The sequence below is a fragment of the Pundamilia nyererei genome, unplaced genomic scaffold, assembly GCF_000239375.1.
Source record: "Pundamilia nyererei isolate P.nyererei 1_Seehausen unplaced genomic scaffold, PunNye1.0 scaffold00102, whole genome shotgun sequence".
Taxonomy (NCBI): Eukaryota; Metazoa; Chordata; class Actinopteri; order Cichliformes; family Cichlidae; genus Pundamilia; species Pundamilia nyererei.
In genome coordinates, this window is record NW_005187503.1 from 449,310 (window position 1) to 475,989 (window position 26,680).

The window sequence follows — 26,680 nt, forward strand, 5'->3', positions numbered from 1 at the left end:
TCAACAGCAATAAATGAGCTGGTTTGCAGTTTGTTGGGGGTGTGTCGGATCATTAATGATTGTGACTGCTATCATGAAATTAGCAATACATGAGCGTGCACAATAGCAACATTTTCCTTTCAGTAAAAGCATAAAATCAATTGCGAAACTTTAAATAAATAACTAATAACCACTTCAAAATCCTGTGATGGAGTGCAACTAGTACAGGAGCTGGGCTACAAATATGTTTTAAATGAGGTTTATTTTCATCAGTAGCCTTGAAAACCTCATAAGTTCAGACAGACAGACAGACAGATATACACACACTCTCCATAGCTTTACACCACCAGGTGAGACCAGGAGATGTTTGGTGATGATGCACAAACTGTAGGTTTCCTGTTCTTAACTGGCAAGAGAAGACCACCCAGTATGGTCTTCTGCTTTAATGTTTGATGTAGTGTGCATTGAGAGATGCTCTTCTGCATATCTTGGTTGCAGCCAGCTGTTATTTGAGTAACTGTTGCCTTCCTTTCAGCTAAAACAGCCCAGCCACTATTCTCCAACTTCTGGCATCAACAGGGCATTTTCACCCAGTGAAGAGAGAAGAGAGAGTGCTCCCCATTTATAATAAAGCAAATATTGATTTTCAGCCTCCATTGAATGAATTCCTCTAAAGAAAAATAACATTGTCATTTCTGCCTAAATATGAAAAACACATCTGATCATACAATCAATCACTTTATTAAATAATAAACATATTTACATGCCATCAAAATCCAGGAAACATTAAAATAGAGAATGTGAAGTATATCACTAAGCCAGTTGTACAAAATGAGGCTCTTGTGGAGAGGCTTTCCAGAGTTACTGCAGTCAGATGATGGTCGGAACAAACAACCCGAACTGGGAATTTTTTTGGCAGGTGGTTTCTTCAACAGTTTTCAGCCATAGGCGTATTTGTCTGTGATGCCTTTCTCATTTGGAGTTATCTGCCCACTCAGTTTCATTAAGAGCTTCACAATAAGGCCAGCCTGAAGGGAAAGAATAGACCTTACTGGTTAACAACCATATATATTTAAATAAATATTATTTGGATTTCAAAAAAAGCTTTATTACCTGTTTTGTGTGCACGATGAAGTTCATTTTGTTGTCACCACTGTGTATCTGGAAATACTGGTCTGCATGTCCAAGCTGCCATATAAACGTGCTATACTCTAAACTGATGAGAAGGACCTGCAGGAGAAGATGTGTAATAAAATGTCACATCAAGCATCTTCAACTAAAACTTAAAAACTAACACAAATACAGCATTATCGTTTAATCTATCCTATGGTAATCCCAGAGGGAATATTTAAGTAAAAATCTAACTAATCTAAGAATGCAAGTTCAAATACATTCTGTAGATGCAAACGGCTTTGTGCTATTGTGCTTCAATCGATCCATTCATCTATCCATTTGCTCCACCAAGCTGATGAATAAGTAGCTTTTTAGCTTTACATTCACAAACTAGAGCTTAAAACATAAAAAAAACAAAAATTAAAAACCCAGCAAAACGGCATTTTACCTTAGTTTCCATGTTCATGAGATGCAGTCCCTTTGTGTTCACCCCCACGTAGACACGGATGACTTTGTGGTTGCTTGCGCTGGCCTTGGTGTAGACCTGGCCTGTGAAGAAAGCTGCTCCGTAGGTCGGGATGTCCCAGCAGTTCTGCAAGAAGAGCCGCTGCAGGTGGTGCATCTCTTTACTGACCCCCTCGCTGGTGCTCAGAGCCTGTTGGTGAGAGAGGGACAGGACCTGATGTCACCTCAGGGAACTCTGAAATGTATTTATAAGATAAAAAGCAATTAAAATAAAAACACAAGTGTACTTTATACTCATGAAGAATCCTGTTGGTCCAGTGGTATGCTTTGCTTTTCACCTTGGATATCGGCACGATTGATTTGAGGTTTTCCTCACTGTTTAAATAAAGCACAGATTTTATCCGAATGCAAATAAATCAGTTTGTTAGAGCAGATATTAAAAGTGATTTAAACACAAAATATGATTTGTCTCTTACTTGAGGAACCCTTGCTTGTGCTTCTTACTCTCATAGTTGCCATAGATGATTTGCAGGAGGAGGCTGGCCAGTGTGATCAGCTTGTTGTCTGGAGCAGGGAAGAAGCCCTTGAGAAGGCAGTGCCGGGCCTCGTCAAACAGGATAAGGATGGCCAGGGGATCCTCCACCTGAAACAAAGCCACCAGCAGGAAGCTGATGAAGAGCTCTCAAAACATTTCGAGTTGAGCTGTCACTGATGCTTAGGTGGTGAAAGTGACCTACCTTTTTCTCAATTTCAAGGGGCAGTCGGACATCCCTGCGGAGGAAGAGCTGTGGCGTTTCCCTTTGAGGATCCAGCACTGTGAGATCTGTCACAATCTCAGTCCAGATCCGGAGGTGCTGCAGGGGTTTGTGGTACGGCTTCAGCTGCAGGTCTAACACACAAAACCACACGCACACAAATCTTTCTGGGATCTTGCAGTGACACCACTAACTACAGCTTTTGGTCTTTATTGCATCGATGTTACTAAATTAAATAAATAAATACATTTGAAAAAAAAGAAACAAGTGGACTCACGGAGGTTCTCTGAGCAGATCCAGATGGTGAAGTATTGCTGGGTCTCCTGAGACAGACGCATCCCCTCCATGATCTGCTGCACAGTTGTGTTGTTGCCATGCTTGAGCTCTACGGAGCGATACGAGCCATCCATGCGGTAGATGCGCACCTTCTCGTACTGTGGATCACAAACAGCACAAATGGTGGATTTCTTAATATTAAAGTTTAAAGTCAAAACACACGACGTCGTAGTCTCACTCCAAACGCTTTATTCTTTATGCCATCTTACACCCCATACACACCAACAAAAACTCACCGCGGGCAACAGTACTCTCGCGATATAACAGAAAATAACAAGTTAACAATCTTCCTCTTTCTTTTTAAAAATAAAAGTATAAACCCCTCTTTAAAACATTTGTATACATATATATGTAAACAAAAAAAACTTGTCAACATTGTTGAACATTCAGGAAACATTTCAATACGCTTCGCTTTACTTAAAGCATACTATAACACTTTTTTAAAAGTGTTATATCAGAAGGAAGCTGTCATGTCTGCTCTGTGTTGTTATAACTGCACATGTGCTTGTGTTTTACTGGATACCCCTTTTCTTCAAACAAGGAAAAAAATATCAAAATGAGTGAACGCATCTATGCCAGACTCAATATCAACAACATATAAGGTTAATTAAACATGGCACGAGCAAACAAACTAAACAATGACTAGCTTATTATGAAAAAGCATGAAAAACACAGCTACAAAAATCCCAGAGCTTTCATGACTCAACCCCTCAGGGCCATTCCTTTGCTCAATATCAGAAACATAATTCTTTATGGAGTGCTGGTTTCTATTTAAGGAAAAGACAATAATGACATGCAAAATAAGAGAGAAACATGGCTTAGTCCTGGGAATGTCTGACACCTTTGACTGTTCTTGAAGGAATATCACCAACAGGTGATCAAAAAAAACAAAAAAAAAACAAAACAAAAAAAAAAAAAAAAAAACAACTTAACTGCCAGGGAATTACATTCACAAGTCACTTTAGGTACACCTTTCCAATTGCTTATCAACACAACCCATTACATGGGAACAAGTCATTGCATTAAGACAAGTAGACATGGTCAAGATGACCTGCTGTAGTTAAAACAGGGAAGAATTGTGATAAAGGTGACTTTGAACGTGGCATCAGAGATCAACTTGGTTATTATCTTGCCCAAGGATCCTTTGGCACGCAGACTGGAGCAACCAGGGATCAACCCAGCAACCTTCCAATTGGTGCACGACGTGCTCCTGAGCTACAGCCACCTCATCTGGATTAGGATCTAAAGCAGCATTTATATTCTCCTCAAACTCCTCAATTATGTTTTATTGTTTATTATTTTTTTTATTACCATTTTATGTACTGTGATGCCTTTAGGATGCCATATTTGTTTAACAACTATTATGTTATATTAAAATACAACAACAACAACAACAACAACAACAACGCCTGCAAATCAATCAGCAAAAATATATGCATTGGGAAGTCTATACTTATGGGCTTAAGTATGCTGAAGTGTATTTAGAAATAATTGCAAACTTTATCTCGATAACATCCTGAAAAGGCTGTTGTTCCACACAAAGGAATAACAAATAGTGTAACTGTGTGACTCACTGGTTTGCTGTTGGCTTGCTGCAGAAGTTTCACAGTCTCCTCCCACTCGTTCTGTTTGTTCTCCTCGCACACTTGGAGCGGCGATCTCTTCTGCTGGTCTTCTATGTGCTATTGGTGGAGGAGTCAGTATCATGACATAGTGATTAATGTTTACCACTTTATTTGCAATCTGGATGGTATGTGGATACTGATAAAAGACAAATCAGCAATTATTATTATTATAATTATTATCATTACAAACCAATAAAAAAAAGTTACATTTAGCTGCAACAGGATTTCTTTGAAGTAATAATTAAAAAAAAGAAAAAGAAAAAAGGAAGTGTTAAATTTGTACCCGGTCGATCTCAGGGTGCTGCAGCAGCAGTTGGACGATCTCTGCGTGGCCTCCTCGGGCTGCAAAGTGCAGGGGGGAGCTGAGCTGGCCGTTCAGCAGGTTGGGATTACAGTTACCCTTCTCCAGCAGCAGCTTGGTTGCCTCAACTTTACCGTGCCTGGATAGAACCACATAAATATCAAACTTAAACATAAGTAATGGGGGGAAAAAAAAAAAAAAAAAAAAGGACCAGGAAAATAAGAAATTTTGGATACTTTTAAGCCTTTGTTGAGCTGTCAGATGAGCAGGAGACTCACCAGCAGGCATAGTGTATGGGAGCCCAGTGATCGTTGTCCAGCTGCTTGACTGAGAAACCGCTGTCCAGAAGCTTAGAGATCAGCTCAGTGTCTCCTTCCAGGGCGCTGCGGTGGAGAGGAAAGTCGTCCACCCACTGGTGATCCCTGTGGAGACAGGAATTTATGCTGAAGAGAACAGTGACTAAACATGACTTCAGTTCAAGGCATCCACGTTGTTAATCAAGACTGTCCAGTGCGCCCCAAAAAGAGACAAAGTTAGACACAAAGTCTATAGCAATTAACCAAAACAAGCCCTCACTTGTCTTCTGTCACACAGTTGGGTCCATGCTGCCATTTCTCCCTCTTGGGGATCTGGATCTTGGAATAGTCTGGTGCCCCAAGCCCAAAGTATGGGTTGATGATAACTTTGTCCACCTGCAGACAAAACGAAAGGAGGGCGATTTAAGTTTCCAAATCCACCAGAAGAATTATGTTTCTTTGCATATATAAAGCCTTACCCTGTTGGTGTACTGCAGATCTGAGCCGTAGAGTGGATTCAGGATGCACATGTCAGCCTTCTCCAGGGACATCATCTTGCTCTTGATCTCCAGAGCAGTGTAGCCCATGTGCAGACCCTCATCACTCAGTTTGCCCTCGCTGCTGTAAGCCGGATTGCTTACGTTGGTCTTCACCCGCTCCACGGGTGCTGGTCTGAATAAAGCAGGGATGGCATGAGGCACAGTGTGCTGCTCTGCTAACCATCTGCGGAGGGGAAAGAAGCAAAGGGAAGGGGCGTTTACCTCTGACAAAATCGCAGAGCTAAAGAGCACATTTACAGACTTCTCTTTACTTGTCTAAAGCCAGGAGCATCTTGGAGGTGACGGAGCAGAAGTGAGTGCTGGTCTCACTGCACACCCGCATTATGTCGTGGAAGCAGTAAAAGCTGGGGCTCCCGGGGCTGTGGACAGGCTTGCTGTTGTCTGTATAGAAGGACTCATTAATCTACTGCATGCACAGCTTAAACTTTGTTAAACGTTAAATAAAATTAGCTAGATCAGTTCAGGATGAGATATAGTTTACTTACCTTTAACACTGACTGGTACAACAAAAAGTGAGGCTTCTTTCCCTTCATTGTCACCTTCAAGAATAAATTTCTTCATGTGCACCACACGCTTTCCTGCACAGCAAAAACACTGGTTAGATCAGTGGTTCCTAACTCTCCCCCCAAAAAAACTGTTTAATAAATCAGCTTGTGCACAAATGCGTCAGCCTCACCAGCGCAGCTTTGGTTACTGGAGAGCGGTTTGATCGTTTCATCAACATAATCCAATATGGATTTGGATTTGTCTCCTCCTGCTTTGAGCTTTGTTGCCAGAAGGACTTTCTTTCTTTTCTTCTCCTTCCCCTCTAAAGGCACTTCTTTTAAAAGGATCTACCCAGACACCAGAGGAAAAACATGCAAACAGAGGCTCAGTTAGAAACTCCAGTGGGTCTGAATTCACTGAAGGGTGTTTATTATTCATGCATACAGCAGTGATATGCCCAAACCAACAATACATTACAGGACATCAGTGTTCTTTCCACCTCACTGTAAGACGTCGAGGACAGTGTGTTAACTTATTGTCTGCCTACCTCATAGGCTTTGGCTCTGTATTCTTTCGAGCTCAGGCTGACTTGATTCTTCGGACGAAGCACAGCAACAAACACATCCTCGAGGGTGTCCTCGTTGCCCATCGTGGCGTCTTTTTCTCAGACCTGAGAAAATATGCTACATGGGGGCCAAATGCCGTGGAGAGACATGCCTAAAACATGGGGGAAAAAAATATCAAAAAAGGTGAAGGTTGCTAAGAAAAGTAATTCAGTGTTTGAGCAGTGACACTCAGTCTATACACAGGTTTAACTGATCACAGAGCGCCTACACTTTAGAAACTTTGGATTTCAACACCAAAGCAAGTGACCGACCTGGAGCCCCACAGCTCTCACTGCCAAAACCAATCACCCTTTCACACAATTTTATAATCTTTATAATGTCCAACGTTGTTTAATGCTGTCACCACGTGGACAGAGAAAGTGAACACACCCATGTGGGAGTTTGCAGTTACATGCAAACTAAATGTGCTTAACACAGAAGATCAAAAACATAAAACCTGTGGCAGTGAAAACAGCAAAATACAGTTTTGAACCAATTTCCCAGTCAGTTTGAGATAAGGATTTTCTAACGTCAGATATATTTTAAGGGATAGAAAGCACTTCTAGTAACCTTATTGATGTCATAATCCAACCTGGGATCAATGTTCAGAACTGCTGATTTGTTAACTTGCTCACTGTGTATCTGTGTAGGGCTGATGCATATGAACACATTTTCTGTTTCCGTCGTTGTCTCTGGCTGTCTTCTAGCACTTGCGGGTGTAGCACTTACGCTGCACCCAAAGTAAGTGTGGTAAGAACTGCTGCAAACGTCACTCTCAAGTTTGACTTAACAGCTGTGGAGTTGTGAAGCATAGCGCTGCAACCATAGAGAACCTTTTAACCCCGTCCTCCTCGATGCCTTTTGTCTTGTACGACATAAGATTCACAAAGACCACGTTTACCACACTGAGGTAGTACCCCCCTCCCCCAAACCAATCACACAATTTAATGAATACCTCGTAAACACATGAAATGTAAGATTAGACCTGCTGCCAAATTTACACACAAATCAGAAAAAGAGAAAATATCCAGTGACCGGCAATTCTAAGGTGACAATGCCCTGCTGATGCCATAGCAAGGCAACAACAACTCAAATAGGTAAAAGGTATGCAGAAGAGCACCCTGACGCAGAAGACCACACCAAGTACCACAGCTGTCAGCTAAGAACAGAACATTTAGACTTTAATTCACAGGGGCTCACCAAAATTGGACAACAGAAGAATGGAAAAGCATTTCTGCTGCTACGATCAAATGGTAGCGTCAGAATAATCCACAGTTCAGCCTGCCGCTGGTGGTGTAACAGTGTGGGAGATATTTTACTGGCATACTTTGGCCTCTTTAGTACCATCAGAGCCTCATTTACACTGCACAGCCCACCTGAGTATTTTTGTTGACCATGTCCATCTCTTTACGACTACGGTGCAGGATAACACACCATGTAACAAGCTCAAATATTCTCAAACTGCTTTAAAATATACCTCTACATATATATTCTTTTATTATTTCATATTGTATACCTACTATTTTTAATTTTGTAGTGTATTTACACCGTTTTATTTATTGCATCTTATTTTTAGTCACTTTTGAACTGCATATAAATAAGTAAAATATAATTTAACACACAGTAAAACTAGTAAGAGTCATCTCAGAGACAAACTTGTTGAGTTCAAAGACAGGTCACGCCCCGGAAACCAGGCTCGGCTGTCTTTCAACTGATATTACACGGACACCTTTACATGTTGTATTTTATACACACACACGGTATACACTGTCGTATTCAACCAGTTGTCATACATTTCCTTGTCCACGTTAAACGACAGAACTTTTAGAGGGGAGTCAGCAGCAGTAGCTGGGATGCTACATTCATCTTCATCAATGTTTTTTTCCGCTTTTCCGAGCAGCTGAAACTTACCGAAAGCGACGTGACTTTCTTTCAAAACCACCAAACGTAGCTTTCCTCGGCTCTCCGCTCGTCTTAATTGGGTTAAATTAGCGGTCTGAAGCCGGGAGGTTGCCCCAGCACCGCTTCCAGGAGCAGTTATTTTTGGGTTGAGGTAGTTGCAGGCCTTTTTAAGACGGGGCAGGGCTGCAGAGAAACAGAGGAATCACGTTACGTTTGAGTGCAGCAGCTGCGGCAGGACGACAGAGGACTCTGCTGGTGAGGGGGACCACGTACACTCAATAACAAAGCATGAGCGTCAGGTAGCGTCTGCTGTGCTCCGTAAGACTTATTTATGGATATATAAAAAAAAAAAAAAATCAAATCTATCTCTAATTTTGTGAGTTTTTCAGAATTTCAATATGATTTATTGTCCTCTTAAAAGACCGCCTCCCCCGAAAAATCTATGGAAGCTTGTTTAAATATTTTTTTTTGAATTGTCATCCATAAGTCAAAATTTCAGGTCATTAGCTCAAATTTTGACTTACAGGCTTTGAAATGTTGAGATATTTTGACATAATAACATAATAATCATTCAGAAGTTTTACAAGTAGTAGTACGAGTTTCGCTTGCTATGAAGGCTATATGCAATTTTTAGGATAATAAAAAATACATTTTGAATTGAATATTATAGCCAACAGCTAAGATAGATAGATAGATAGATAGATAGATAGATAGATATTTTAGATGTTTCTCCGCTAGAGGGGTGTATAAAGCAAATAAACATATGTACCGGTATATTCAAAGCTATTTATTGCTTTAATTGGATCAGTTGTATAACTTAAGCTAGCGATGTCTTTTATTAACCATAATGAATTAGCAAATTTAACAGATAAATGTGTGTTAAATATATCCTGATCATTGATATTCCTCACATTAGTTCCCACACTTTCTCACACTAGTCTTCAACCCTGACTGATAAAAAGGGAAAATTTTTTTTATATATTTCAAGAACTGGTGAAACTCACTGTCAAAAGCGACCTCCCAAATCACTTCGACTTGAAATTTCAAGTTAATTTTTCAGAGGTTTGTGTTATTAAGCTGAAATTTTGAGGAAATCTGAAACTATGTGTTTTGTTTTTTTAATTTTTTTACAGGCAGACTCAAATTTCCATATAGGAAAATCGAAAGCTGACAGGAACTCTGGGAAAGAGTGTGGGGGAATAACACACTGGGGGTGGTTTTGGGGCAACCTTGAACCCATACCTCTACATATGGGTTTTGCATATGGGTCACCTGCTCAACCAAGTGAGCTGCACAGTAGATTCACCCCAGTGCTATTTATGCTTAAAGCGTAATCATAATTCATGAATTATGTAGTCTGTACTCTAACAGGCTTCTTTAAACCCAGTATAATTACTACATTGTTGAACTCAGTGAAAGAAAGGAATGTATTAAATAGACATCAAGTTCTCATGAAGTCAAGTCAATTGTTTTGCTGGTATTATGACAGCAGTTTCTGTTTCAGAGAGCCACTTTTCAAAAGGAACTGAAGTATGGATATAAATAAAATTCTTGTGAGTTTATTAACTGTGTAGTGGGGTTTGGTTTCTAGCAGCTCAGCAGACTGAGTTATTAGAGAAGTTCCAGACTTGCCCCTCATGAATTGACTTTATTTTTTTTTGCTGCAGCTTTATTTCACAAATATACAACTTGACTGTATAATATTTCATACATTTTATTGTATAAAATTTCAGCATTTATTGAGGCGCAGCACAAAGCAGCTGAACATTATAGTGGTAACTCTGAAAGCAGTATACATTGTCAAGACAACAAGTAAGATGCTGCAGTACAACCATCCAGTGCAGCTCAAGTGCTCAAATGAAAACATGGCTTTGGTCTTACATATATTTTTATATAATAGCATAATTTATTTTTTTTAATCCACAGCTGAGAGTCCTGATTGGTCCCCTTGTTAGTACCACCAGACTCAAAGGATGTCCTCTCTCCTTGTGGGGCTTAGGATACTTGGGGTTTGCACTCGCTGAGCACCTCCTGCATCTTCTCTTGGATGTCCTGCACCCTGCCAGTCCACTTCTCGCGCACTTCATCTTCATCGTCCTCTGTAACAGCTGTGTAGCCCATGAGGGCGATGAGGCCCATGTGGAAGAGGTGGGTGATGTGTGAACAGCGGCGCTCCATGATTTCTCGGTCGCCTTCACAGTGTTCAAAGTACACTTTTAGCAGCGGTTTTCCGAATAGCGTTTGTGTACCCACCACGCCACGATAATACACATCCAGGCTCATGTCAGACTTGTCCCTCTCATAAATCTTCTCAAAGGTCTCCATGTGGCGCGTGGCGTTGCCTGGATCTTTCTTCACCAGTGCCACCATGTTGTTGAAGGCATTGTACTGGTGCTTGATGTACTCCTCGTACTTGCCGTAGGTTTCGTTCACCTCGTCAATGTGGATCTTCTTCAGGCATTCCTGGTTCTTCTGAGAGATGCTCTGTAGTTTGGTGTGGATCGCTTGAAAGTCCTTCTCCAGAGGATGATCCACTTCATCCATCAGGCCCTTGCGAGCCACTCCAACCAGGGAAGAGACAACACCAAAGATGGGGTCAATGGAGGAGGCGAAGGAGGAAACCTTCTCCACACAGCACAACACTTTGGCTGCAGTCTTCTTGATTTGTGCTGAATCAGCCATCACTGCTGTTTTTCTTCTTCAAAGTTAAAAGTGCACACAGAGTGAATCTGGAGAGACAGAACAAAAGATTTTAAGGTTAAACAGACTAATACTTATACAGCACCTTTCTGCTCTATTTGAGCACTCAAAGTGCTTTCTTCTTAATAGCTTCATTCACCAAAAAACTTTTCACCTAATATTCACACACTGACACTGGATCGAAAACATCTGGAGCAATTAAGGGTTTAGTATACTCCCCAAGGTTGCTTTGATATCCAGACTAGAGGAGTCGGGGATTGAACCACCGATCTTTCAACTGGTAGATAGCCCTCTCTACTTACTGGCCCTTTAAAACTGCATCCACACTGTGCTAGATACAGCATATGACCACACCAGCTTTAACTCTGAACTGGGTCGCAAATCCCTCTTTTTCTTATGGCTCATCCAAGTGACCTCTTCAGAAGTCATCTAAGTGCTACATCAAGATGAACAGAATCCCCTTTTTGACATGTTTTGTTAACTATTTTATCCTTTTTCTGCCACTACAATTAGATACCCTTCCCAAAAATTCCCCGCTGAAATGAAAGCCTGCCCACGTTTTGCACCTAACAGGTGTGTTAAGTCACAAACTTTTCCCCCCTTTTCACAGGCCAACTAAAAACAAGCTAACTGCTGGCATACACACATGTCACCAGCTGCTGCCTATGCACCATATCGTGTAGAGTAATACTTAAAGGTGTCATCTTACACTTAATGTTATGGGCAACATGTGACAGGGAAGGCATGTGTCATTACTGATAAACCTTTTGGTGTTTTCTAAGTTTTTCATGTAAAAACACAAGAAAGAATTTTGTTAACAAAGTAAAAGTCCAGTTCAGTGATACTTCATATGTGACAGAGCACAAAAAAGACCCACAAATATTCGCGTCTATGATACGTGAGCAAACTTTTGTCATTTTATGTCAAAAAAAGTTACTAATTCTTAGAAAACTTGGAACAACATATAGTTTAAGTTTAAAGAGAAGTATTCAGCTAAAATGAAACAAGCATGGTTTTATAATTTCAATCACCGGCATTTTGTTTGCAGTAAAGCCCAAAAAATAAATTTTTATGCAAAATAATATGTTAAAGACTCAAAGATGATCAATTCTTAATGACGTAAAGAAGGATATAAGCGAATCCTTTCATTTAGGAAGCATAAACCGTGACAATTTACTGAATGATTACTTACCACATCAGTGTAAATGTTCATCTGTGAAACTATGCATCCACATCTAATAGCAGTGCATCTTTGTCATACTTCTAGCATTAATCATCAATCTCAATGTTGTCGTGCTGGAAAAATAACTCAGGGATAACAGTAGGTGTGTCTATTTGTAGTAACACTAGAAAGACTGGAAACAAAGAAATGGCTCCAGGTTGTGAACTTCAGTAGATCATCTACTGAGCACTTTCAATCCCAGAAGCTATTTCTTTTGGCAGCTTCAACCTAAACCCAGTCTCGGGATTGTGTTGCTGTTTGTTTCCAAGCTTGTTTCTCTCATTTCCTGATTCTCTGCCTCTCCTACATGAATCACCCTAGCATGCTGCTACCAGTCCCCCCTATCAGACTCGCTTTCAAATAGACTCTAAACACCCTTCAGATCAGAGACTGTGAAGCACAGAAGGCAGATGTTTACTCACCAAAGATAAAACTGCTGGTTATCCTCAGTCTACTGCAGCCGTCTGGCTTTACCTTCCACCATTTTCCACCCTATAGTCAAATAAGGACAACCCCTTCCTGCCAAATAAGGGAGCAGATACAAGGAAGTGAGTCATGCGTGCTCTGTGCTGATTGGCTGAGAGAGTCCATCTAGAAACACTGTGGCTGAAGCTCCAACCACATGCTGGAATACCAGCCCTTGTCGCCCTTGTTGCCTTTTGTCATTGTTTTAATCATATGGTCACACACCTTCCCAACCAGTTTGGGTGACGAGATACTACAGAAATTATCAGTAAAATGAAGTGAAATGCATCATCGCGCCTAATGAGCAGAAACAAATGTCTCCCTATTGTCTTTGCTGCTTATGTGTGTTAGTATCAGTATCGTCATGAAAGAAATATTTATTCATTGTCTTTGCATTTATTCGTTCATTCATTTTTCAGGATGTGAGTTGAGACGAATAACAAAAGAAAACCTGTGTTTCTGGAAATGGCTTTGTTTACTAGTGAAAAAGAACATTTCAAGATACAGTATCACTGCCTGCTGACAGCAGCTTTCATTTGAATATTTTTCATACTAGTCACATAAAACTTACGGACACACTTTTATTTTTTTGGTATGTTTTCTTTTTAGCATTTCTCGACATTTGAGACACAAAAATATAAAAATAAATAAATAAATATTGGCGCACGAAGAGTTTAGCAAGAGGAAATGTTATTTAAACCTAAGAGTTTTATGTTTATTTAAAATTACATCTGTTCACGAGGAAGTCAAATGGAGGAAGTCAAACAAAGTGTTACTTTTTGACCACCAGAATTGAGTCTAAGCTTTCGCCTCCTCTCTTATTTACAAAGGTCTCTTCATATTTTTGATTTGGTTGACTTTTTACACTGGAAATTCAGATACAACCCCAAAGGGAAGAGAAAATATAATTTTTTACAACTTGGGTAAAGTGACCCTCTAATTATCCTAAAAAGTCTACACAGACTGAGTGCGCTTTTAGGAACAAGGTGACACACATACAGAAGGATCTTGAGTTTTACCAACATAAACAAATAAGGAAAATGTCTGCCTTAAACAAGAGGCTGGTCTAGGTTCAGTTTCAAAACTTGCCTTGCAAAGCCTGATTTTCCTGGTACGATGTCTGCTGGGAAAAACAGCCAATGACAGCAACAGGCCTGGCAGATTTAAGAGCGTGATGAAACTGATTTCATTCATAATGAAGAAGATAATGTTAAAAAAATAGTGTCAGATATGTACAGATCGTGTAAGAGAAGCCATTCTGATAATCAGAGTCATTGGATCAAAGTCTCAAGTATCCAGAGGATTCCTGAGGTCATCATGCTGTCATTAAATATTAACCACCTTTTGAATTTGGACATCTGCCCTTATAGAAAACTTTATTTTTAATAGACCGTCTGTAGGTCCCAAGAGTACAAAGACCCAAGGCTACGCATCTCACGGTGAGATGAGGGAAAAGATAGGTCCAGATGAAGTGCCTGCAGCCAAAGGCCAAGAGCCCTACACAACCAGAGGCAGTGGGCAGACTTCTCTGCTATTAGCTACAAAGATCCACTCGTAAATTATTCTTTTTTTTTTCTTTGGTATACAAAATAAAACACTGACACTAGAGTGCGTGTGTGTGTGTGGCCCCTCGTCATACCATACAAGGCATAACTTCTTATCAACCTCTCCAGTCACCCCATACAGGATGCGACCTTTCAACGAACTAAGGTGTGTAAAAAGCAGAAGTGAGCAGTCCTGCACCGCAGATGAACAGAACCGTGTGGTTTCTAAATGTGTAAGGAAAAATTACAGCAACAAAGCTGCTTCTTCCATCATAGAAGGAGAAACATTTTATCAGCACACACACACAAGCAGTGGTTATATATATCTTAGCACAAATGACAATCTCAAAAGCATCAACTCTAACAGATACAACAGTCAGGAGCTCAACAAACAAGTCCAAGCATGTCTTTTATTTTTACTTTTTTATATTGAAGACTTTTGTGATGTCTTGTTCTGTATAAAGTTTTACTTGATGGTTAGTCAGAGACAATATTACCATTTATTTAATTTTAACATTAAACTTTCAGGATTTTCTGTCTCTGTTCGCATTCACCTGAAACTTCCTCTGGACACACCCTGAAGTCTTTGGTTAACTTTCCTAAGACAACACAAGTTTATTCACACGGTCACAGCATATGTGTTACACATATTCTGTATGAAGTACTTTATTTCATGTTTAAGTTTACATAGGAATACCTAAACCTTGAAAATAACTTTGGCACAGGTGGTCATATGAAGGATGAATTATTGCCCTGAAGATAATCAGCTGTCCCATCACAGATAGACTGGGCTTCTTTAAAAAAAAAAAAAGGCTAAAAAAACCCCCCCCATAATAATATATGATTAAAAAAGCATTTCCACCTTAGACTTTATTTGAAACATCCTTGAAGTCAACATAAAGTCACCCACTGGGATGTAGACTTCTGTCCAAAACCTGGAATCGGCCTTTTTAGCTTGTTTTGGAGCCACAGGTGGACTGCTATCTTATCAGGTAATACCACTAGGAGTACATACAAAGTAACTTAAGATCACAGTCAACATCTCACACTGGGTCAAAGGCCAGGGAATAAAAGTGTGTTTTTAAACCAGATTGCAAACCAACAAGTGAACCCACAATTTTTGAGCCACAACTTCAAAGCTCTGTCCCTTCTGAGTTTGAGTTGCGTCTTTGAAACAAGCAAAAGCATCTGTTCTGCTGACCTGAGACAATGAGGTGGGATATATGGGTGCAGCAGCTCACACAGACAAAATGGGGCACAACCATTAAAAGACTTCAAGACAAATAAAAGGATTTTAATAATTACTGATAATGGATTTCTCATATGGGGCCAGAGAGCAAAAATCCATACAGGGAGTGTCTAAAGTTTAGACCCAGTAGTACCTGCAACTTCTCTAGACTCTAAAGGACACAACCATCTCCTGATGTTGATAAGGCAGAGAGTGGACAGAGTATGCACCAGTGTGCGTAAGTGGAAAATAAACTTGACAGTTGTCTGCATAACAATGTAAGGAAATATTGTGTTTCCAGAAAATAGTGCAAAGTGACAGCAGGTGCAAAGAGAAAAGGAGCAGCCCAAGAATGCAGCCTTGTGGTCCCCCCCCCCCCCCCCCAGGGGAGGACAGCAGAGGTAGAGGTAAAACCATCAATGCTGACACAAACTTCTGTCATAGAGTTAGTCCCTAAACAATTACAGAGCTGAGCCGGTAATGCCCACCCACTGCTCCAGCCTGGAGATGAGGATTTCACAGTACATTGTGTCAAAGGCAGCTGTTAAGTCCAAAAGCACAACTTGCACACATTCACCAGAATCAGTTGCTAAAAGAATATTATTAAAAAGCTTTACAAGAGTGGCTTTGGTGCTGCGGTGAGTTTTAAACTCAGACTGGAACACTTCCAGAATTGCTTTGTTCATACAGGAAGGACTTTAATGGGGTGTAGATATTTTTTTCCAGGAGGAGACAAAAAAAAGAGAGACTTGAAAGGTGGCTTGAAGTTTGATAAAAACAGGAGGGTCAAAGCCAGATATTTTCAGCAAGGGCAAATAATATACAAGTTATACTGAAAGTTATAAACAAGCATACTAGCTATAGACCCAAACCACTTTTTGTATTTGTCCATAAACACGAACAGCTGACTTGAATGGCACTGACCATTAGCTTGCATTTGGAGCCATTGAGTGGCCATTACACCAACTGCAGTTTTTGGCTCCATTTGATATTTTCTGCTTGTTTTCACAAGGAAACTATCAGGACAGCCAAGGATTATGTAAATACTCTTACAGTATCTAATAAAAACAGCACATAACACTGACAGTGATAAAATCTTATAAACACTGAACATTAAACACTCCACCTCCGCTGACTATTTGAGTAAAAAGCAGCATAGACATTAATTCATCATTTAAATATGGTGTAAAAGTTACAGGGGGAAGTTCTGCTTAAATTAAAAGACATTTAAGATACTTGTTGTTCCTTTATATTACAGATTTTTTTTCTCCATTTTAAGGTATCATCCATCACTTATTAACCTAGACTAAATTTGTCAGTGAGTAAATATGGCTATTCTGAGTAAGGTTGTCTATGAATAACGTTATTTCCAGTAAAAACTAGTTTCCAAAAAGCACATGTCAGCTATTTGAGAGATTGTGGGTTCTTTAATCTTTACAACTGGACAGACTTCAAAAGCGACAATATTGTAATGCACCTTTCATTTTTGCATGTTCTTCTGATCTTCTTCTCGTGGTTGCATTTATTAATAATTCTCCACCCTTTCTTTCACTTACAGAGCTGTTGATGCTTTCCTGGACTACATTCAGTGTATGCTGGATAAGCAGCTCCTCCTATAGTTATATTTGATCTAAATCTTGAGTATATTTACCAGTCTGTGCCAGGTGAATTTGTTATGTTTCGCTCAAATTCACCTGGCGTCAAATATTTATTCAAAACTGAAGGAATTTCTGTTTTACACACTCTGGATTGGTGACATGTAGAGACAGCTAAGCAAACATGATTAAACAAGACAAGGACTAGGCTGTTGTGCAATGTTTGACTGTGATATGAGACAAACTGAGCAAACATCTGCATTTTTCCACATGTTTACACACTACCAGATACATCTAAGATTGAGTTAAAAATATATTTGAGTAAAAATTCATCTGTTGTGTCTAAAGAGACCCTAATAGCCTAACTTTCAACACTATATAGTGGTAATTCTTGAAATTCTCAGAATAAATTATGTTATACTGGCCCTGTGTGTGGCCCTTAAGTCCATCCACTGCATGAAACCAAAAAATGTTTGGGCTCCTCCCTCTTTAAGCCTACTTTCTTTCTATTGGCTGTTTCTTTTAAACAGAAGGTTTGGACAGCTCCTATAGCCTGACAGCCAAAAATGTGTGGATGTGATGTCCTCATTAGAGTTATCCCCCTAAGTGACATCATGCAGAACCATGATAATTAAAAATAAAATAAAATGTTGAACCGGAGTGTTTGTAGCAGTCTCTTGGCTCACAGTGGTCATTATTTTGACCATGTCTGGCATTAGCATCTGCCACTGTAACAGCATATATTTGACAGAAAATAAGGACGTTGCATAACAGGTCTCCTTTAAAGTTTGACAATTAAAAGCATTTTATCCGAGGGTACGATGTGCCTTCTCTTCTTAATAAGAACTGGAAGTGACCATTATTAGGCTTCCTCAACTGAATTAAAGCCCACCTCACAGCCTTCGATGCAGTTTGTGTAGATCTTTCCTTGTTAGCATTTTCCATTCAATCCATTTAAGTTCTCCTGAAATTTTCATTCCAATATTAACACTGGGCTTATATTAACTTATGAAGACTGATAAACGCTGTGAGAAATCACTCAGCTGTAACATGACTGCATACAACTGACTTGTACCAAAGAAACATGATAATTTCTGTGTTTTTATTCTCTATTTTAAAACATAATTCAGACAAAAATTAAAGTTTTAAAATATATAAAAACACATATAAAATTGGATTTTTCATCTACTTCTTTGGCATTATTTTCATTATGTATATTCAGGGACAGCTAACCCTCGCACTGACGCTCCCACCCACCCTCACACATGCACAGTACTGCACTCCCAACCCTCAACTCCTCCTCTGTATTAGTTCCCACAGTAATCTCCCAAATCACCAAATTTTGCCTCTGACACCTCAACTCCCCGCTCTCCCTGTTCGACACTCCCAGGACGTTTCTGGACTGGACTGGACCGAGGACGGCTCCCCAGCTCGTTTCAGGTAAGAACAGAAGCAAACAGCGAGGCACATCAGCAGGTTTGACACAGTAGCTGTGGATGTTTGGTTCAGCTTTGGGATTAGAAAGCTTTAAGCCTGCCATTGAAATGGGCCACGGGGTTCAGCAGAGGTCGACCTCGAGCTGGTTCAGAATCAGTTGCTACTGTTCCACTGTTACAGTTTTACTGCTTTTTAGATTGGCGTGTTTTCATGATGGGAACAGCTCTTCAGCTTCTGTTTTCTCTGTTGTTGTTTTACATGTTTGTCATCCAACAATACATAATTGACCATAAAAAAAAAACCTTGTCCTTCAGACAATGGATTTAAGTCAGCACTTGTAATGAGGAGTTTATCACAGACAATATTTTAAATACATTTATTTTTCAGTGAATTTTTTTGTGGAAAAAAAGAGCTTGCCTTATTTTAATGAGCACATTTTTAATAAGTCAGCGTGTATATTTGGATGACTGCTCCAAACACGTCATTGTTTACATGCAAGATTTTGTAAGCTTTTTCTTTAAGTTTTTGTTGCACCTCTTTTCTTTTTTTTCTTCTTTTTTTAAATGGGTCAATTCTATCATTACATTAAACTGGATCTTGGTATTTTTCATGCTCTTAAATTTTAATCTGTTTCCAGGACTGGAAAATCAGAAATGAGGAACAATATGAGACAAGATTCAGTGAAAATGCACAAGTTGTTAATCGAGCTGGTCCTGCTGGGGTGAGTAAATCAAAGAGGAGCTACTTACCCACAACAAATATATTTCCATTTTAGGTTTTAGTCCAGTTCAGTGCAACTTTTATTTCTTATTGCACCAACAGTTCAGAACATCAAGCACACACAATAAATCAAAAGAAAAAGTAAGTAAGTTTAAGTGCTTCTCTCAGTAAAACTGGAAGAGAGTCAATATTTCAAAGGTTCTGTCATGTTTAAGCCAAAGACATCCTTGGAAAATAGAAGCAGTTAAAAGATTTATTAATACAGCAGTATATTTAAATAGTAGCAGGAATTGCACATCAAGGACAAAGAAGAGACAGCATGAACAATTGAAAATGAAGACTGACACAAGAACTGAGTTTAAAATCTAACAAGAGCATTACCACTGACAAAAATTGACAAACGTGGTAACAGTTGAGAAGGAAAGCTGTTCTAAATGCTGTGGTGAAGATTAGATGATGGGAGACAGCTGTGCCGCCCCACTGCAGCTGGGCACTCCTCTCTGAGGTCCTACAACCAACCAGTGGAACTTCATGAGAACTGGTGGTGAGAAAGACAGAGAGTTAGAGGTACAGAAAGGGAGAGCGGCCAGAAGAAGGCCACTGGCCTCCATGACCATGAAGTTTTAGAATCACATATATAAAACAAGAAAAAAAAAAGTAAAATTATTTGCAGGAATGAAAGAATAAAGTTTCATCTACGATTCTGTTTTCATTTGTCTCGTCTTCATCTCCTCACCCCTGAATGGCCATGGCAGATGGTTGCCCCTCCCTGAGCCTGGTTCTAATGGGAATTTCTTCCTGTCAAAAGGGAGTTGTTCCTTTCCACTGTAACCAAGTACTTTCTGATAAATGGTCATCTGATTGTTGGGGTTTTCCTCTGTATTATTGTAAGATTTTATAATCCTACAATACACAAATACTTTGGTTGCTATTGAAAATGATTTAGAACACCCTACTTTCCACTTTCACTGGTCAGTAGTTGATGATTTCATACCTTCGGATTTTAATCTTTATTCTGGAGTGGCGATGTACCACATCCTCCTGTGTAGTACTGAAAACCCAGGATTAATCCTGAAGTTACCTGGATAATTTTAAATACTGGTGTAGTGTAGGCCTAAGGACTGTCCCATGGGGCAACTGTGGCTCAGGTGGATTGATTCCTGTCTCTGCACCTGAGAGCAAAAATTTGAAAAGCCCTGTACTAGATAAGTTATTTTATCTGTCTGTGTTTTAGAGTCATTAGTTCGAGTAATGGTGCAATCCAGAGGCCTGACTATGATGACACACCCAACCCAGAGTTCCTCAACCCGGCCTGGATGGCCAGCATCCCTGATGATCGGCTGCTGTCAGAGATCACCATGCCTGGGACACACAACACCATGGCCCTATATGGTGGTGTGTATGCAGAGTGCCAGACCTGGAGCCTGGCCTCCCAGCTCCGTGCTGGTGTTCGCTTCCTAGACATCCGTGTGCGTCATGTCAACGGAAACCTCACCATTCATCACGGGGTGTCCTACCAGCGAGCGCACTTTGGCGACGTCCTGGAGGGAGTGACTGACTTCCTGCAGGAGTATCCAACTGAGACAGTGCTAATGCGTCTAAAGGAGGAGTTCAGTGAGACGGGTGACATCTATGGTGCTGTGGTAGACTACATCAATCGCTACTCTCACTGGGACCTGCTGTGGCACAGCCGACTCGTGCCAACCATGAGTGAGGCTCGAGGGAAGATCATCATCCTGCAGAACTTCAATGGGCCAGATCTGGGGATGCGTTATGATTCAATGGACATAGCTGATGACTGGAAGGTCTGCCTACATTTTTATACTCAAACTACTTGTGATGTCAGTAGTGTTTTATATTCATTACCTTGCCTATGTTCCATGTGATCCTACTTGGTTTCTGCACTATTTTAAATTACACTTGGTGTTCCCTCCAGGTGCCCACACTGGCACATGTGCAGGAGAAATGGCAGAGTGTCTACAACCACTTGGAGGCTGCACCTTCAGGAAACAAAGCCCAGATTTTTCTCACCTACAGCAGTGGAGCCGGAGTGTTCGCGCACCCCAGGGCCGTCGCACAGCTCATCAACCCACAGCTGTACAAGTACCTGAGGGCCAAGACGGACCTGAACCAGCGCTTTGGAATCATATGCATGGACTTTCCCGCTGCCCCTATTATTCAAATGATCATTGACTTCCAATTAAAAGAGGCTTTTAAGACAGAGCAGGTCTAATAACACAATTCTTAGCCACTTAACTTCCTCACTGACAAAGTAATTAATCAAACGTTTCGGTGCTAATATCTGACCGAGCTCGGCAAAAGTAATTATGATGGAAAGTTTGCCTGGGATGAAATGTCTCATTTGCAAAAGATTTGGGGAATAAAATAAATGCAACTCAAAAATAAATCAGAGGTGGCGCCAAGTGTTTGAGTTTTTGACAGTAATGAACTGCTGTGAAAACTGCTGACATGTGTTGTAACTGCTGTGGGGACACTGCAGTGAACATAAATCACCAGTTAGGTCATATGGAAATTGGAATAAAGCTTAAACAAGCCAACTGAGTAACATTAATGTTCTTGAACTCGCAGAGTTTAACATGAGTCCAACACTTGAGCTGATATTGAGGTCTTTAGAGAAGCTTGAAACAGCCTCCTCTATGACCTCTAACCAACACCATATTACCAGGAGCTGTTTTCATCCAGTCACATGGTGGCAGCATTGCTTTGTTAGTGGTACTTCCATCTTCCTCTGGCTTACTGCTTACTGTAAGCAGTGAACAACTAGCTTAACCTTTGAATCTCAGACCCATTCCAGCTGTCCAAATTTGCAGAACTTGAACCACATTTCTTAATTGAAGCTCCATTAAACAAACTCCACTGATTTTTATGCAGCAATGTTTGTTTACTACTCTTGTTTTCATGTAGAAAAGCATAGATAAAACATACTTCTGTAATAAGTGTCTGGAGATCAATGCACTACATCACTTGGGTGGAGGTAGAAACAAGGAAGCCTACGGGACTCTCATTTGCTCCATTCTCATCTCTGCAAGTAAGGAGCAGTACTGCCAACTGCACTCTCTATCACCCACAATCTCAGGCTTAACGTTTGGTGCAGGGATTGAATCATGGGTAATGTAGGCTCCTGGATTTATTTGGAATTTGATCCTTTGGCCCTACAGCCTCAAAAGGCTTTGTTTAAAAAAAAATTAAACAGTTTTTTTCGAAATACTTCCCCTGTATAAAAGTGCAATAATAAATTGCTGGGCTTCACCTTTAATTCAGGGATAAGAACAAATCCCCAGTTTAGCACCAGTGGTTTTAAAATGCTGCTTAAAACTCTAAACTGAAAACAAGTAGCCAGTGAGCCATAAAGATTAAACTCACTTTAATCAACTTTTTCTAATATTCAATATTCTGTTGAAAGCTCAGAGCAAAAAGACATAAATCAACAGATACCTTGTATTATTCAAAGACAATCTTTGTCTGGCAAATATTTTATTTTATAATATTTTGTCCTTCTATAAAATGATATACAACAAAATTTGTTGCACTTCTGCTTAAAAAATGGTTCTCCCTGTAGTTAAAAAGTAAGAGTAATAATATAAGAGATGAATAAGAAAGAAAATAAATAACAATAAAGTAAATCTCATACAGTCTGTAATTCAAGATGCTAACGCAGGGGTGAGCAATTCCAGGCCTCGAGGGCCGGTGTCCTGCAGCTTTTAGATCTCACCTTGGGTCAACACACCTGAATCACATGATTAGTTCGTTACCAGGCCTCTGGAGAACTTCAGGACAGGTTGAGGAGCTAATTTAGCCATTTAAATCAGCTGTGTTGGTTCAAATCAGCTGTGTTGGAGGCCTGGAGTTGCCCACCCCTGTGCTAATATATGGTTTTAAAGCAGCATCAGGGTGGTGACGCCCTCTGTGTTAAAAAAAACGATTTAAAAGTCTGTTGCTGTGTGTTTTTAGTGTCCTGTATCATTTGCTTGAAGGCAGAAGTTTGAAGAAATGGAGGTGAGGGTGAGATGAGTCCTTAATGATGTTTGTTGCTTTCTGAAGCACAGTTTTAATGTTCAGCTTCTGTACACAAACTGTTTGATAGTTGAAAGTGGCAGTCGGTATTTATTGGCACGCGAGAAAAAGCTGATAGTTCTAACAGGAAAGCTGATTTTCCTGTGTGCACCACATAAGCTGTCCTGTGGCTTACAATGACCTAGCCCTTGTGCTGCTTCATGATTTAACATGTACCGATTATGTCACTTCAAAATGTAAATCATTTTGATCTATCTATGAAACAGTATGGTTTACAAGATCAGTGGAAGGATTTCATGTAACTACTTTGTCTTAAGGAAATCTTAAACTGCACATAAACCGTGTCAGATAACAGAGGCTGATTTTTATCATTATTTCCTCTTAGTGAGACAGTGTTGCAACAGTCGCTGAAAGGCTCGAACGTGTATGTCTTAACATCCTGCACTTTGCTAAGAAGTAGCTAACGGCAACTCGTGTAGTTCTCCTCTTCTGAATACTTGAAGATTTAAAAAGGCTCCACTCACAACTGGACAGGTACCGTAGAGCTCTGCTTCTGCTTCCTCTTCATGTTTTGGCTGTGACAAAACTGTGACTGTAGATATTAACCTCTCTCCACAGATGGATCTAAGGCCTCAAACTGCCTCACAAGTCACAGGAATTGGTTAGATTAGTTTCTGCATCTCATTTTTGTCTCACTTTTTCATAATTTAACCTGTTTTACTGTTAAACCAGTCCTTTACCCTCTTTCTCTTTTTGTTTTTGTAGTGGTGGTGAACATTATATGGTGGATGGTAATGATAGCAGCCATTGGACTGGGTAGGTTTAACAGCTTTAGTTATCCAGTTGGTGAAAACGGCACCTTTAGCATTTCGCCTATGATTGATGATGATCTTATATGGTTGTTCTGTTGCATCACAGGGGCCACACACCTGACAAGTTGTACCATACAGCCCCACATCCCCATTTACCTGATAGTGCTGGGGGCAAACAGCATCCTCTCACTAACTCTGACCTACACCAGCAGCGCCTTTGATGATGGAGCAATCCACGTCCTGTCCACAGCCTGTATGACAGTTCTTCACATCTTCAGTTTTGCCTGGTTCATAGCAGGTGGGAGAAAAAAAACTTTCTGAACTCTTCATTTTGCATGAAATTAGACACAAAACTCACATGCACTTACTGGCCAGTTGATTAGATACAACTTTTTAACTGCTTGTTATCACAAATATCTAATCAGCCAATTATATGGCTGCAACTCAGTGCACACAGAAATGTAGACATGGTTAAAACATCCTGGTGAAAATCAAACTGAGCATCAGAATGAGGAAGTAAGGTGAACGCTGTGAGAAATCACTCAGCTGTTCTCTGAAAAAATACCTCGTGGATCCCAGAAGTAAGGGGAGAATGACCAGACTGCTTCAAACTTATAGGAAAGCAACAGTAACTCGGATAACTATTAGTTAAAACCAAGTTATGCAGAAGAGCATCTTTGAATGTCAAACCTACAACAGCAGAAAACCACACCAGATGCCACTCATGTCAGCTAAGAACAAGAACTCAAATGGATAAATATTGCCTGGCATCACGAGCCTTGATTTCTACTAATCAAGACTTTGTAATGGTGTAGGGGACATTTACAAACTGAGGTCCTTTCCTTTTATGACCACATTGTTTGTCATGTGTTCAATGAGTGCATCTATAGTAAAATTGTTAATGTTGGAAATGGAAGTATTTAATCTTATTGGCATTGAGCAGACAAAAACAAATTTAGGAAATGCTGCATTCACAACCTGGTAGTAATGCCACACAAATACTTACACCCTTCCTTATTAGATATCAGAGACCAGCGCACACAATGTGTGGTTTTCAAGGCTCAGTGAATCTATATTTGTGGTGAAAATAAGAAACCACTGTGTCTTGCAAACACATCTATCAGTAACAATCCAACAATTCCCCCCCCTTTTTTTTTTTTTTCACATTTTGCTTCATGATGCTTAGTTAAAGGATCGTGTAAAATGTTTTTGCAACTTTTACTGATCAGTCTGGAAAAAATGGTGACGTAATTGTGTGTAACGAATCAGCACATAGTATCTTCCATGGTCAAGAAATGGATGACAGTGGGTTATTTGGCTTTGCCAATCAAATCTGACCAAACCACAGCCTTTAAAAACACAGTGAAGTAGTTCAAACTGTTGCAGCTGCGACCTTTAAAGTGAATACATTGTTAAGGTTTCACTTAGAACTGAAGACCTGTGTGTTGTCTGTCTTCACCTTACAGGCAGCAGCTGGATTTATTCTGTCTATCCTCCAAACTACTTACCTGGAAAAGATCCGTACTGCCACAAGGTGACCTACCAGTTTGCGTTTGTCGTCACTACACTGGTGTGGGTCGCACTGGGTCTCATTTTCTTCTGCGGTTGTTGCTTCGGCATGCTGATCTGCTGCAGGACTATGTGTGCTAGACGTCACTTGACACCCAACCGAGGCAGTTTCTATGGTGCAATAAGTGAGTCTGCTGGTGATGTGTGATTTAAATCCCAGATTATGTCCTCAGGTATTTAAGGAAATTGTCTTTTGGCCAGTGATGGAGATTTTGATCCTCTTTCTGAGGATTGATTTTGTTTTATCACTGTGAGGGTTATTGAAGCTTTCCTCTGCAGCTGCAAACAAGAGTATTTAAAAAAAGCACATTTCCAAAAGGCTACTTGATTTTTGTTTTTCTGCAGACTTCTCCCAAATGCCATAAATAAAGGTGGCTTATTGCACCATACACCAAAAGGTTTAAGGTGTTTGCTTTATGTTGCAGCACCTTGGGGTTTTTTTTTTTTTTTTTAAGCCCTTGTTTTCCACACGCTGATGAAGTCAGACCTATTAACTGCTAAAACATCACATCCCTTTTACACGCCACCGCCACCACGAGTGTGAAACTTCCTGTTTGCACCAGAAAAAACTGTCAGTGACTCAGCAGTAGCATCTAACAAAATGTTGGTGGTACTGGTATTTTGTGTTTTTATTTTCAGCTCTGCCATGTTTCTGTGAGTCATTTTTAGTGCATCTCAGTATGGTGCACAAAGACTTAACCGAACAGTGTTGCTTGAAAATAAAAGCTTTTTTTTTCTTTCTCTCCATATTGTGCAATTCAGCAGTGGTAACCTGCAACTGAATCCTCTAATGTAGCTGGATGTATCACAGAAATAGTTTTAACTAAAACCCATTTAAAAATATATATATAATAATAAAAAACTACATTAGGCTGGAAAAACTTCCTCACAGGTTCAGAAGTTTTCAGAGAGTTGAGCTTAAAACTTGCA

The 26,680-nt window shown here is 40.0% G+C and overlaps 3 protein-coding genes across 3 annotated transcripts; 1 reads left to right on the forward strand and 2 right to left on the reverse strand.

Annotated features, from left to right (window-relative positions):
* Positions 1 to 704: 704 nt before the first annotated feature.
* On the reverse strand, positions 705 to 8,690 carry krit1 (KRIT1 ankyrin repeat containing). Its single transcript, XM_005740609.1, has 17 exons — positions 8,433 to 8,690; positions 6,464 to 6,633; positions 6,107 to 6,263; positions 5,916 to 6,008; positions 5,682 to 5,811; positions 5,350 to 5,593; positions 5,151 to 5,266; positions 4,853 to 4,996; positions 4,557 to 4,713; positions 4,223 to 4,330; positions 2,590 to 2,746; positions 2,295 to 2,446; positions 2,034 to 2,200; positions 1,845 to 1,932; positions 1,541 to 1,747; positions 1,093 to 1,209; positions 705 to 1,007 (listed from the first exon to the last, which is right to left on the reverse strand). Exons 2-17 carry the CDS (start codon positions 6,563 to 6,565, stop codon positions 918 to 920), a joined length of 2,229 nt encoding a protein of 742 aa, XP_005740666.1. The 5' UTR covers positions 6,566 to 6,633; positions 8,433 to 8,690; the 3' UTR covers positions 705 to 917.
* A 1,431-nt stretch (positions 8,691 to 10,121) lies between these two features.
* Positions 10,122 to 12,854, reverse strand: rpz2 (rapunzel 2). The gene is made up of 2 exons (XM_005740610.1): positions 12,768 to 12,854; positions 10,122 to 11,152 (listed from the first exon to the last, which is right to left on the reverse strand). Exon 2 carries the CDS (start codon positions 11,103 to 11,105, stop codon positions 10,419 to 10,421), a length of 687 nt encoding a protein of 228 aa, XP_005740667.1. The 5' UTR covers positions 11,106 to 11,152; positions 12,768 to 12,854; the 3' UTR covers positions 10,122 to 10,418.
* A 5,731-nt stretch (positions 12,855 to 18,585) lies between these two features.
* LOC102197776 (1-phosphatidylinositol phosphodiesterase) lies at positions 18,586 to 21,741 on the forward strand. Its single transcript, XM_005740611.1, has 4 exons — positions 18,586 to 18,617; positions 19,252 to 19,335; positions 20,569 to 21,139; positions 21,271 to 21,741. The coding sequence occupies exons 2-4, from the start codon at positions 19,268 to 19,270 to the stop codon at positions 21,565 to 21,567; spliced, it is 936 nt and encodes a 311-aa protein (XP_005740668.1). The 5' UTR covers positions 18,586 to 18,617; positions 19,252 to 19,267; the 3' UTR covers positions 21,568 to 21,741.
* The last annotated feature ends 4,939 nt before the right edge of the window (positions 21,742 to 26,680 follow it).